Source organism: Phalaenopsis equestris, unplaced genomic scaffold, assembly GCF_001263595.1.
Source record: "Phalaenopsis equestris unplaced genomic scaffold, ASM126359v1 Scaffold000036, whole genome shotgun sequence".
Classification (NCBI taxonomy): Eukaryota; Viridiplantae; Streptophyta; class Magnoliopsida; order Asparagales; family Orchidaceae; genus Phalaenopsis; species Phalaenopsis equestris.
In genome coordinates, this window is record NW_018164478.1 from 2,902,757 (window position 1) to 2,916,312 (window position 13,556).

The window sequence follows — 13,556 nt, forward strand, 5'->3', positions numbered from 1 at the left end:
ATATATATATATTATGTTCGATGTTGATTTATCTATGAATACCACCTAAAAAATAGAGTGTAAGTATGAGAGAGAGAGAGAAGCTGAGAGAAGAATGCACACTAATAACACAATAATTTGGATTATTGATTAGCCCTTATTAAATAACTGATCCCTATTTATTGGTTAGGGAGTATAGTATGTGTAATTATATGCTTACCCCTTTTCTAATGGGGGTTTACAGGATATTTTGCAAATATATAACTACAGTTCGGTGGACCACTCGGTCTGCAAAGTAGAGTTAGACTGTTCTTGGGCCAATGAGATTTTGTTTGGTCGGTTTGGTTTTTGCCAACCAGCTAAATTGCTTCGATTGTTGATTTATGATCCCGGAATGAAGAACTCTGGTCGTCAAGATGTGACTAAGCCAGCAGGAATGAATCACCGTAATAATCCGATGAATAGCTCTACCTTGATGAGGGCCTTCTAGGATGTTTTTTGACCTAGTCATTATCTATGAGTTGAACTTTTCCTTTTGGTGGATTGTACTAAGAGGTGGTTGGTGTCTCTCCTCAATTTGAATGGTTTCGACCCTTGATTGGAATGGCTTGTTTTTTATCGCCTCTAACTCTGGTTTTGGAGGATTGTGCTTGGTCAAATAAATCCCTTGGTCTTCCATTAGCAGGTCCTGGATCTTCTACCAGTTAGCCCTTCTAATCGCACTTATTTCTCTTGGCCAATTGAATCTCCTCGCAATTAATGTTGACGTGGGTTTGATATACAATATGTGTGTGTGTGTGTGCGCGTGTGTGTGTCTATATACATACATACATACGGGGAGAGAGAGAGAGAGAGAGATAAAATTTCAGAAGTTTGATAATAATTTTTAAAATCCTTAACGTGTTACCTGACAACTTAATGTTTCAAATTAAGCTAGCTCAGCTTTAACTTATTACTTAATAAAATTCAAATTAAAGCCACTTTTTCAATATGTGTTGAAATTATTATACCTTATCTTGGCTCTATATTTTTTGATAGGTTTATTTTTGGAAACTAAAATTTTGAAGGAGATAGAAAAAGAAAAAATAATTACAAATTACAAATTGAATTCTATTTCATTTCCTCCACATTCCCGCTATCTAATTAAAACAAAGAAAAACTTTAAAATACGGCACTTTTTTTATAATTTTTTAATATTAAAAACAGGTTTCAAATTTAATTTTAAAAGCACAAAAATAGCGCCTACATGCCTCTATTTCAATTATATATATATATATATATATATATATATATATATATATTCATTAGATCAACTAGAAGTAAATGAATATCCACTTTTATTTTTTATTGTTTTCATTAACTATCATAACACAAAATAATTTATATAGTAGGCCATTTTTTACCTTGAAAAAAATTTACTATATTTTTTCATCAGCCATCTTAGAACTGAATATTTATAAAATTTAGCGAACTTAAAATTGTTTGTCATGGGAGAGGTTTTTTTTTATATTATAAAAACAAAAAAATAAATTAATTAATTTTCAACATTTTATCAAACTGGCGGAGCCCAATATGTGAGGAATGTTTGCTCTATGGGGTCATTTACATGCATGCCACATAATTATTATATATATACATGCCTAACACATAAAACATTCATATTTATATACATAAGTAAGGTAATACACAAATCTTGGAGATTTTATTCTTATTTTACTACCAAACTTAATAAACTTTGATAATCATAAACTAACATGTATATATATATATATATATATATATAAACATAGCTTTTTAAAAGGGAGAGTTAAATACACACCCTATAATTCTTATGTATTTACATATTTAATACCTAAACTCTAATATTCGCTTATATGACACCCAAATATATATATATATATTAGGAGTGGAACATTTATTTATTAATTTATTTATTTATGAGAAGGGAGGGCAAACAGCTCCCCTAGATCCCACGTGAGAGGATTTATGGTAACGAAGGACAAATTGATATTTTAGGATGGACAAAAAGACCAAATTAATGTCTCATATAAGAAAAAAAATTTTAATTTGATGGGGAAAAAAACTGTTTTTTAACAGGCCTTAAAATAATAATGATAACAATAACTTCTTCCAACATAAAAATAAAAGTCACATATTACCATTTGGCCAATCTTGAACTAACGTATTTACTCAATCATTAAACCTATAAGAAGATGTAAATTAAAAATTTTAAATTTACATTTAAAATCTTGTTGAACAAAGTGCTCGTCACCACCAACTAACTAAGAACTTAGGGTCTGTATGGGGTAGCTACAGCTTATTAATAAGCTGCTATGAAACAATTGAAGCAGGGAGCTCCTACACAGAAGCTGACTACCTGATTGTTTTTTATATTTTGAAAATAAATTTGTTGCAATTGTTTCTAGAGAAATGATCAGTATGTCATTACATTGTGTTCTTTTTAACAGAATTGTTCATACCAGTATATTTCATACTTGAAAACAAATATTCAGTGCAGAACATCATAAAATAAATATAGACATCTTTTAAAATAGTGAGCAGCATGACTACCAAAATTAAAAGAAGAAATATTAAAATAATAATTAATAATATAATAATATTATTTTTAAAATGCAAACGGTGTATGTCACGAGATAAGTTGTTCTCCGAGAAAACTCTCCACGCCATATCACTTTCAGCGGTGGAAACTTCCAACCCATCTTCCCACCTAAAATAGTCATATTTTTTTGTGATTCTCCTTATAGTCTGCAGTAGCAAAAAAACATTATAGTCTGCAGTAGCAGCGCAATCATTTGAATATACTGAAAATTTTTTAGCTCATCTTTTCTTAAGGCTTAAAAACACATACTGTTAAATGTAACACTAGTAAAATTAATAATATAAGTAATTAAATAAAGTTTTATGTTTGTGAGGTCTCAAAAAACTCATTATTTAAACCAACGAATCTGTCATTATAAGAAGGCAACAAACCATATAAAAAAATGGTTCTTGATTTCCTTTAACCGACGCAATATTGAGTCAGGGTGTGTCAGAGATGCTTATCATTAAAAAAAGGTCATCTAAAGAACCTTAAAAATCATAGCATTAAAAAAAGAAAGAAACTTGGTTGCCTTCAGTAGTATTTCACTTGTGACACCAACCACTAATGTCATACAGATCATCCATAAGAACTCATAAGGTCAAATCTCTTATCATAAACCTCCAAAACCCAGAAAAAAGACCTTTAATATTTAGAATATATATATTACCCATAGTTACTTCATCGACCATTCAAGTGAGAAAAATACTGGAAAATGAAAAGAAGTACATTTTACTTACATAAAAAATTGATACAATAAATATCAATGCATATGAAACAGAAACATACATGACTTGTATAAAATACAAATACAATAAACAGTGAATATTTTCAACAACCATTACAATAAACAGAAATAAAAACCAATACTCCCTCCAATTTCCCTCTGACTATAGCATCTGTAATTAATTCCCTTAATTATGCATCCCGCTTGCACCTTCCTCATCTTGCGTACAGGTCTTAGGCACATCATTTTCGGCTTGTAAAAAAATTGTCCAATACGATATTCGTACTCCTCATCAGGGACAAGTGAATAATCCTCATTTGTCATACAAAAAACAGTGTCGTTGCTGGAAGGATGCCGCCAAATATAATTATGAAGACTAATCGTGGCAATCACAATCTGCACTAGTTTGAAAAACGGTTAAGTTTGCATATCACAAAATATAATTCATTTCTTCTTCCAAACTTCAAATGACCTCTTCGGTCTTAACCATTGTGTTTAATAGAATGAAAAAAAACTAATCAACATAAATATTTGTCATAAAAATTATGTGACGCAGCTCAGATAAAAATTAAAAAGCCAAAATAGTATCACCACTACCCCTCCAACAACATGCATAACACCTCCACTCCACACCACACCACATACACATCACCATACCACACCATTGCCACCACATCCACACACCATGGCATCAACAAACCAAAACATCCACAATACCACCACCACCACCACCTCAACACATCAAAACATCCACAATACCACCACCACCACCTCAACACACTAGCACATCCACACACCAACAGCACGACAAACACCTCAACCAAAATTCGGGCAACAATATCAACCAAATTTCATTCAACAACATCACTTGCATTTCCAAACACCACCTTGTATGTTTCAATTCACATATGCAAACACCACCACCGTACAAACCATTGCACATAATAAAAACAGTCAACAAGGTGTGCCATAAAAGAAGCAAAATGACCTATCATGCATATCATTTCTATTGCCTTTTCACTTGCATTTCCAACCACCACCATCTATATTCCAATTCACATATGCAAACCTTACCACAAAAACAACCATTGCACATGACCAAACCCATCAATAGGATGTAGCATAAATAAACAAAAATATCTACCAAACATATCACATTGAAAACCACCAAACTGAAAAGTCGATGTCCACTAAAACCAAAAAAGCAGAGGGTCGAATCCACCAAGTTGTAAAATTAAAAAACACCATAATTGAACCATTGAACCCAATTACAAAATCAAGAACCAACTAGTACATATCGTAGTGAATACCATAATAGTGGGGAGAGGAAGAAGGTGAACCACCGCACAAAGCGCACTATGTGCAGAACCACCAAACTAAGTTGAACAAAAGAGAGGAGGGGGAGAGGGAGAATAGAAAGCTCATCAGAACAACCAACCAAAATCAAAGAAGAGGAACCACTGCAATGTGCATAGATTGTACATAACCACTAAATTGAGTCGAAGAAACGAGAGGAGAACTAGAGAAGAGTGGAAGCTTACTGCAACAGTCACTTGAAACCACCGAAACGAAATCAGAAATAAGGGCTAGCAACCGGAAACACGGAATCGTGAGCCTTGAGAGAGAAGATTTTTAGGGCAAGAGGTGAGTCGGGAGAAGAAAGGAGGTCAGCAAAGAAAGGAACGACGACAGCGAACGTAAAGCAATAGCGAGAAATGCAGGTCCGCAACTTGCATCAAATTAATCAAACCGTGGCCTCGCTGTTTTAATTAAACACCGCAAATTGTGGTATGAAACCGCACCAACCAACGCCCCAAACAGAATGTTAAGCAAGTGTGTCTTTTCTTTTTATTTAAATGGTTTAATGTTAAATCTTCACATTTTGTTGGATTAAATGCGTATAGGATATTATTCATGTGAAATAAATTGAATTCTTTCTATTAATTTTCTACGTGAACGTGAAGACCATAAATATTCTTAATAAGTTTTTTTTTTTTTACTATTAGATTTTTCTTTTAACTCTATGCATAGCTTTATTTAGGTGATAATATTAAGTTTCTATCCGTTTTTAGATAAAAAATAATTCAACTTTAATTTAAATTTTAATTAATTCATTTATTTTTTTATATATTCAATTGTAATTTTAAGTTGAATATTTATATGTCTCTAATCAAAGTCTTTCGTTTTTTATTTTTGTATATATTAATTTGTCTAAATAAAACACAGCTGAGTCATTACCATTATGGAAGTGGAAGTCCAAGTAAACATTACGAAGACTTAGACGACAAGACCCCATGGGAATATACCAGAATTCGTAGTGTTGTTGCGTGCCATCTAGCAACCCCACTTTCCTCCTCCTATCATTGCTTATATAAAGCAATCATCAGCCGACTAAACAACCAGGCCAATATCAAGCTACTCTGCCAAAGCTGATCAGTTGAGTTATAGCCGTTAGTTAGGTTTCCACTTCTCCCCCTTCCAACTTTGCAAAATCACAAAAACTTCCCACCATGCCGAGTATTGAATCCATCAAGAAGGCACCAAGAGCCCACGGCTTCGCCTCCATTTTGGCCATCGGTACGGCGAACCCCGAAAACTTCATTGAACAATGCCACTACCCCGACTTCTACTTTCGTGTCACCAACAGCGAGCACTTGGTCGACCTCAAGAAGAAATTCCAACGCATTTGTATGGCACCCCAATTCTCCATTTAAATTTTATTAATTTGCACCAAATTACAAATCATAAATGTGCCAGAACCAATCAATGCATGATCTTCAATTTTCATTCAGGTGATAGGACAGCAATCAGAAAGCGCCATTTCGTGTGGAACGAAGACCTTCTCAGAGCAAATCCTTGCCTCCGCAAATATATGGACAAATCTTTGAACATAAGGCAAGAGGTTGCTATAAGAGAGATACCGAAACTGGGGGCGGAAGCGGCCACCAAGGCGATTCAGGAATGGGGGCAGCCTAAGTCCAGTATAACGCACCTCATCTTCTGCACCACGAGCGGGATGGACTTACCTGGTGCTGACTTCCAACTAACCCAAATCCTCAGCCTCAACCCGAACGTCCAACGTGTCATGCTCTATCAACAAGGATGCTTTGCTGGCGGAACCACGCTCCGCCTCGCCAAGTGCCTTGCCGAGAGCCGCGAGGGTGCACGAGTGCTAGTGGTTTGCGCGGAGACCACTACGGTGGTATTTCGTGCACCATCTGAGGAGCACCAGGATGACCTTGTGACGCAAGCTTTATTTGCCGATGGTGCCTCCGCAGTTATAGTGGGGGCGGACCCAAATGAGGCGGCTCACGAGCGGGCGAGCTTCATCATAGTGTCGACATCTCAAGTCTTACTGCCCGACTCTACGGGTGCTATTGGAGGACATGTAAGTGAGGGCGGCCTAACAGCCACGCTCCATAGAGATGTACCGCAGATTGTTTCTAAGAATGTTGGCAAGTGCTTGGAAGAGGCTTTCACCCCATTCGGCATTTCAGATTGGAACTCAATCTTCTGGGTGCCGCATCCCGGCGGTCGAGCAATTCTAGACCAGGTGGAGGAGAGGGCGGGGTTGAAGCCGGAGAAATTGTCGGTTTCCAGGCATGTGCTTGCAGAGTACGGTAATATGTCGAGTGTCTGTGTGCATTTTGCTCTTGATGAGATGCGGAAAAAATCAGCAAAAGAAGCTAAGGCTACTACTGGCGAGGGTCTTGAGTGGGGTGTGCTGTTCGGGTTCGGTCCAGGCCTCACTATCGAAACTGTCGTTCTCCACAGTGTCCCTATTTAATGTTGAACCTGCAGTATCATTGTTGCGGGAATTCGCTGTTAATGAATTCATCCTACAGTTAGGCTTCCTACAGTTGGGCTTAAAGCCGCTCTTTATTTTATTTTGGCTATTCTGTTTGATTTTTTGTTGTTTTTGTTGTTTTTGCTTTTTTTTTCCTTTTTTTTAATATGGTTCGAATATTTTATACCTTGCACTTCTAAATAAAAAGTATTATGAATATGACTGTGACGTGGAGTTGGCTGACATGTGTTTTTCCAATCTTGGTATACTGGCTGGAATGTCTAAATTGGAACGTAATATTACTTGAAAATTGTTGTTTCTGATATTTGAGTTGAGGAATTGCCAAATGCTAAATACTGATTTTTTTGTGAATGGCCCCCACCTAAAGATTAGAGTGTAAGTAGGAGAAAGAAAAAGAGAGAGGGGCCTTTGGGTGTCCCTTGGGTGAGTGGAGATGCTAGGAGACTGAATCTTCTTTAAGTGATTCTGGGCTTGGTTGTTTTTTTGTCTCATTCATGATTGATTGGCTCATTCACGTATCATGTGGTCATCTTTAGTCTGTTTCATGGTTCGGTCAGTTTTGGCCTCACCGACTTTGACTATGACAGTTGTTGTTGTTGCGAGATCTAGATATATCAGTTGATGTGGTATATATATATAAATCAAACAGGAGAACGATCGACGAAGCGAAAAATAGAACGAGATAATTCACACCAGAAAATAGTAACACAGCGGAACACACAGATTACGTGATTCGGCAAATTGCATACGTCCACGGAGTTGCAGAGGATTTTACTACTTGAGGAATTTACACCAGCGATCACCTCGACGATCACCTCGACTTACAAGCTTTCACTTCGTTGCTCTCTCTTCTTCTCTCTCTTTTCTTCTCTCTTTACACCGAGATACACCGAAGAAGATAAACACCGAGATACACCCGAGATACACCGAAGAAGATAAACTTATAAGAGAAATAAACCTAATTTCTCTTCTGCCACAAGCCACAAAGAAGAAGCCTAGAGAAAACAATATTCTTCTTTTTCCTTCTTCCTTCTTCTTCCTTTTGCCGTAAGAAACTACTGCTTGTACTTCTCTTTCTCTGCCCCAAGAAAACTTTCCTCTATCCCGAGGAAACCAAAGAAGAACTCAAACTGTGACGTCTAAACCCAAGGAGAGTCATCCGAAGCTTTTATCACGAACAGAAGAGAGCAAAGAGATGCTTCACTTGACAAAAGAGGAAGGCGGGAGTGGATATTTGTGAAGAGATGTGACTCTCCAAAGCAAAGTAACCGCCCAAGCATAGGGGATCGGGCTCCACCGTTTCTAACAATTCTCCCACTTGGAGACCGGTACACATGCTACAACATCTCCTTCCTCAAATTGATATCTTCCACTGGCAGTGTCGTCTTTTTCTTCAATATGTATCCTCCACCTTGAATCCTCCAACTTGAATCCTCCATCTCTACAACTCAAAGCATCTGTCTTCACTCGAGAAAATCAACTAAAATTGTACACAACTTTAGTTTCTCAAGAGTAACACTCTCAGTCATCGTATCAGCAAGCTCTACATAGCTTTGCACCTCCAAGCTATTTCCTGGGTCACACTTGTTTGTTCTTACAACTCTCAGTGCATGGGCAACATCCTGCCTCTGTTGAAAGCCTTTTTCAACAAGTCTAGCCTTGTACCTCTTACTGACATCACGCTAAGTCTTCAACTGGTACACCCACTTGTTGTGTAATGCATTCTTCCCTGATGGAAGTTCTGCTAGCTCTCACTTGCTCGAGCTTTCATCTTGCAAGATTTCTTCATAGCTCTATAGTTTTTCAACATCTGTCTGTGGAACAATAGGAATGGGTGGTCGGGACACACTTTCCTTTTCACTTCCATCACTGCCCTGCACTGTGGCCTCCGGAGATTTCCTTAGATTTCCTACCACATTCAAATCACCTGAATCAAATATCAAGTCTTCAACAAAACTATGAACTACCAACAATAGTGCATCCAGTGATTCCTCAGATACCACATTTGCGCTATCATTCTCCATCTTCATAGGATTCCTGCATTTCTTTTTTATGTGGTCAGCCTTGTCACAATTCCAACAGGTTGTTTGCTTAATAAACTTTGATTTTGATCTCCCTATACTTGAGTTCCTATTATGTCATCTCCCTCTGAAATCAACATTCAGTGTCAAAATCAAACTTGAGACATCACCAGAATCTTTCCTACGAACTTCCTCAGTCAAAATCAAATCACGAATATCATTGTATTTCATTTTAGATTTACCTGCAGAACTGCTAACTGCTGTTATCCTCATGGTTTCCCAACTATCTGGCAATGAAGCCAACAAGATCAGTGTGCATATCTCATCATCAAAATCAATTTCCACAGATGACAATTGATTTGTGATAGTATTGAAAATATTCAGGTGTTGAGCAGCAGAAACACCTTCCGCCATCTTCAAATTAAATAACTTCTAAATAACAAATTAAATAACTTCTTCATCATGTGCACCTTGTTATTCGTCGATGGTTTTTCATACATACCTGATAAAGCTGTTATGAGATATGCAGTCATCTTTTCCTTGACGATAATGTGTGCAACAGATCTCGATAGGGTCAATCGAATAACCCCCAGAACTTGTCAATTCAACAAATTTCATTCAGTGTCATCCAAGATTTCAGGTCTTTTTCCCAATAACGGAAGATGAATTTTCCTCCCATAAAAATAATCCTCTATCTGTATTCTCCAATAACCAAAATCTGTGCCGTCAAACTTCTTGATCCCTGAAACTTCACTTCATCTGCAGTCATCATTCTTCCTCAGATCTGAAACCATGCTCTGATATCAGTTGTTGTTGTTGCGAGATCTAGATATATAAATTGATGTGGTATATATATAAATCAAACAGGAGAACGATCGACGAAGCAAAAAATAAAACGAGGTAATTCACAGCAGAAAATAATAACACAGCGAAACACACAGGTTTACTTGGTTCGACAAATTGTCTACGTCTATGGAGTTGTAGAGGATTTTACTGCTTGAGGAATTTACACCAGTCGATCACCTCGACTTACAAGAGGAATTTCTCAGTCTCACTTCGTTGTTCTCTCTTCTTCTCTTTCTTTTCTTCTCTCTCCACACCAAGATACACCGAAGAAACTATACACCGAGATACACCAAAGAAGATAAAATTATAAGAAAAATAAATCCAATTTCTCTTCTACCACAAGCCACCAAGAAGAAGCCTAGAGAGAACAATCTTCTTCTTCTTCTTTTTTACGCAAGGAACTATCGCTTGCACTTATCTTCCTCTACCTCGAGAAACCTTCCTCTATCCTGAGGAAACCGAAGGACTCAAACCGTGACGTCTAAACCCAATGAGAGTCATCCGAAGCTTTTATCACGAACATGAGGGAGCAAAGAGATGCTTCACTTCACAAAAGAGGAAGGCTGGAGTGGTTATTTGTGAAGAGGTGTGACTCTCCAAAGCAAAGTAACCGCCCAAGCATAGTGGACCGGGCTCCACCGTTTCTAACAAGCTTCACTCAATCGGATTAGGCCTCATGGTCTTTTGTCGGTAAGCCTTCTATCGCCATACTCTTTCCTTCTATACCGTTAGATCCTCTCAGGATCAACGACGACGCATTTTAATATCACATATTTAGTTTTTCATTCTCTTATTTCTTGAAAGTGACAATGTGATAAGAATAAATAAATTTAATGCAAAAAGCATATGACATTTACTACTTATCAATGATTCAATAATTAAACTTGATTTTTTTGCCTTTGTTTCTTATAAAAATGGCATGATGGGACTCCTTCTTTTTCCTTATTTGCTCCACGACCCTTTTCGTTCGTATCAGCCAGCATTCGAGCAATGTATTGGAGAACATGTCAAATCCCCCTATATGTATCCCGAGCAAAGATATGCTTCGTGTTACCCTTGGGATGCCAAAAGACTAACTAATCAAAAAATTTTGTTGAACTAAATGTATGAGTGTTGATTAGATAGTGTCTAAGACTCGTCTGTTATGTTATTGCTTAGTTTAAGCCTTATATTTCTTATGTCTCGACCGCTCGATTAAGTCGTCTAGACAGATCGCTTCTTATGTTTGATGCACTAAGCGCATATTATAACAGTCTTCACATGAGTAAACATTTGGACTAGTTGTTGAGGTTATTTGTACACTATCAACCGTGAATCTTATCACTAATGGATAGGGAATCACTATTAGAGCTTGATTCGTTAGGAGTTAGCCAAGAGACGGGTCTTTCTATGTTGCATGAGCATTTTGAGTCAAACATTTCATGGCTTACTTATCATATTTTTATTCTTCCTTATTGGTTATATAGATAATTTTTTTCCTATCGGGCTTTACCAATCACTGTTGATTTTGTAGCTTGGACGGAAACACTGTCAAGTGTTGGTCTGAGTTTCTCGAGCATCAACTGAATTTTAACGATCTCATATATGAATTTCTCAAGGTTCTCGAGTATCAGCTGTACTGGAATCATATGTACAATCAGCAAGATTTTACATAACCATTTTTATATAATTGGCAATAAAATACAAGGTTTGGAACAGTAAGCTATGGGAGACTTCATATGAGTGAAATATAGTCTCATTACTCTAAAATGGACTATTCTCGTCGGTCATTCACCGGAAACTTGGTGGCCAACGGTTGTCTTAAACCAAGGCGTGGGTAGGGTTTCGCAATAATTTTCGTGTAACGCACGTACGAAGATTTTGTGGCTCCCTTTGGCCATGAGAGGCTCCAGACAAATGTGTGGTGACCTATAATTATCAAATTAAGCACCAAGCACGTCTTAAGTCCTAAATGAAGCTTCCCGGCAGTAGCTTTTCTGGGCAAGGTTAAATTTTTTGCCAACTCTCGCTTCTTACCCCGAATAAGTGATAGAGAGTCCCGAGTGGGTGTTTGGAACTACCGGATGCTGCGGAAGAACCGTAGACCAAACTAAGTCATGTACGTGGACACCTTATACTTGTGACATCAAAAATTGATACCAACAGTTATTATATTGTACAATTGAAAGTCAACTTACGAGTCACCCTCTGGCTCAGTATAGACTCTGTCGGTGGTGTCATCTATCTCATGTACTAGAGTCGAGGGGCTTTGCTCATCAGATGAGGAAGCTAGGCAGAAATATGATACAATATTCATTGGGATCTTACAAAAAAAAAGGTTTATCTAGATCTTATCATATATCACATCACATAGTCAAGTTATTACAACGTTTCAACACATACAATATATGCCAACATACTAACTCTTACGTCATTTCAAAATAAATTAACATCATGCCTTAGGCATATATGCATCAACCATGACACACATGTTTTTAGCATAACAAGCTTGGCGGGTTATGCATAGATTGAGTTTTTTTTTTTGTTTCTTGTACTTTCCTTCATTTCTATGGGATTCAAAAATTATTTAAATCTAATCATTAAATAAAATATAATGTGTACAATGGAGCAAACTTTATATGTTTAAACATATAATAGTGACCAAATTTATAAATTCAAACACCTACATAGTCAAAGTTAATGCACACGAGGCTTGATATGTGTCACTTGAACGAGGGTCACATAATTCATGAAAAATGATAACCATCTGATTCATAAAATGTTGACGGCATACTAAAGAAAATGGGTTATCAAGGTGTGTGTGTGGTGGAATTATTAGTATGGGAACTCATGAAGTCGAGCTCTAAGGGTGAATAAATGTTTGTTGCGATATATTCCATAATGCATGCATAATTAATTAAAAATGTTCTATAATTTTCTAATATTGAAGAAGACATGCAAACATCTTAATGCATTTGACCAATGGTGCATAATAATAATCCTAATCATATGTTGGATACTAGAATTGATAATATACACACATCAAACTATACATATACATAACAAGAACACACGCGAGCGCGCACAGACGCGAACAAGTGAAAGTTTTAAATATTATTTTAAATTAATATTTTAAAAACTAATTTAAAAGGCACAACGTTTAAAAATTAACAAGAATAACCATTAAATAACTTTCGAATTCTAAAAACAATTTTCATAATAATAAAAAATTCATTGAGTTTTAAAAATATATTTCATTTTCATACAATTTCCACATTTTTTTAATTTATAAATTCATGAATACGCATGAACAACAAGAAAGTCTTAGAATAAATAGAAACAAATTAAAATATAATTTTATTAGGCGGGTCCTATGTAGGGCTGTCAAAAAAGCTAGTTGTTCACGAACAGTTCATGTTTGATTCGTCAATGAGTTCATTTTCGATTCGTTCAACAAGTAAACGAGACAAACATAAACAATTTTTTTTCGTTCGGTTAGTAAACAAGCCAAACACGAAAAGTGATGCGTTCGTTCGTGTTTGAATCTTTATTGTTCGAAATATAAAATAATTTAAAATAATTATATATATATATATA

The 13,556-nt window shown here is 36.4% G+C and overlaps 1 protein-coding gene across 1 annotated transcript; it reads left to right on the forward strand.

Annotated features, from left to right (window-relative positions):
• The first annotated feature begins 5,719 nt into the window (after positions 1-5,719).
• LOC110018896 (bibenzyl synthase-like) lies at positions 5,720-7,278 on the forward strand. Its single transcript, XM_020716371.1, has 2 exons — positions 5,720-5,993; positions 6,098-7,278. Exons 1-2 carry the CDS (start codon positions 5,816-5,818, stop codon positions 7,090-7,092), a joined length of 1,173 nt encoding a protein of 390 aa, XP_020572030.1. The 5' UTR covers positions 5,720-5,815; the 3' UTR covers positions 7,093-7,278.
• The last annotated feature ends 6,278 nt before the right edge of the window (positions 7,279-13,556 follow it).

Coding starts and splice junctions, on each gene's coding strand:
- LOC110018896 (XM_020716371.1), top strand. CDS start 5,816: ATGCCGAGTATTGAATCCATCAAGAAGGCACCAAGAGCCCACGGCTTC. Junction 5,994..6,097: donor GAAGAAATTCCAACGCATTT/GTATGGCACCCC, acceptor ATTTTCATTCAG/GTGATAGGACAGCAATCAGA.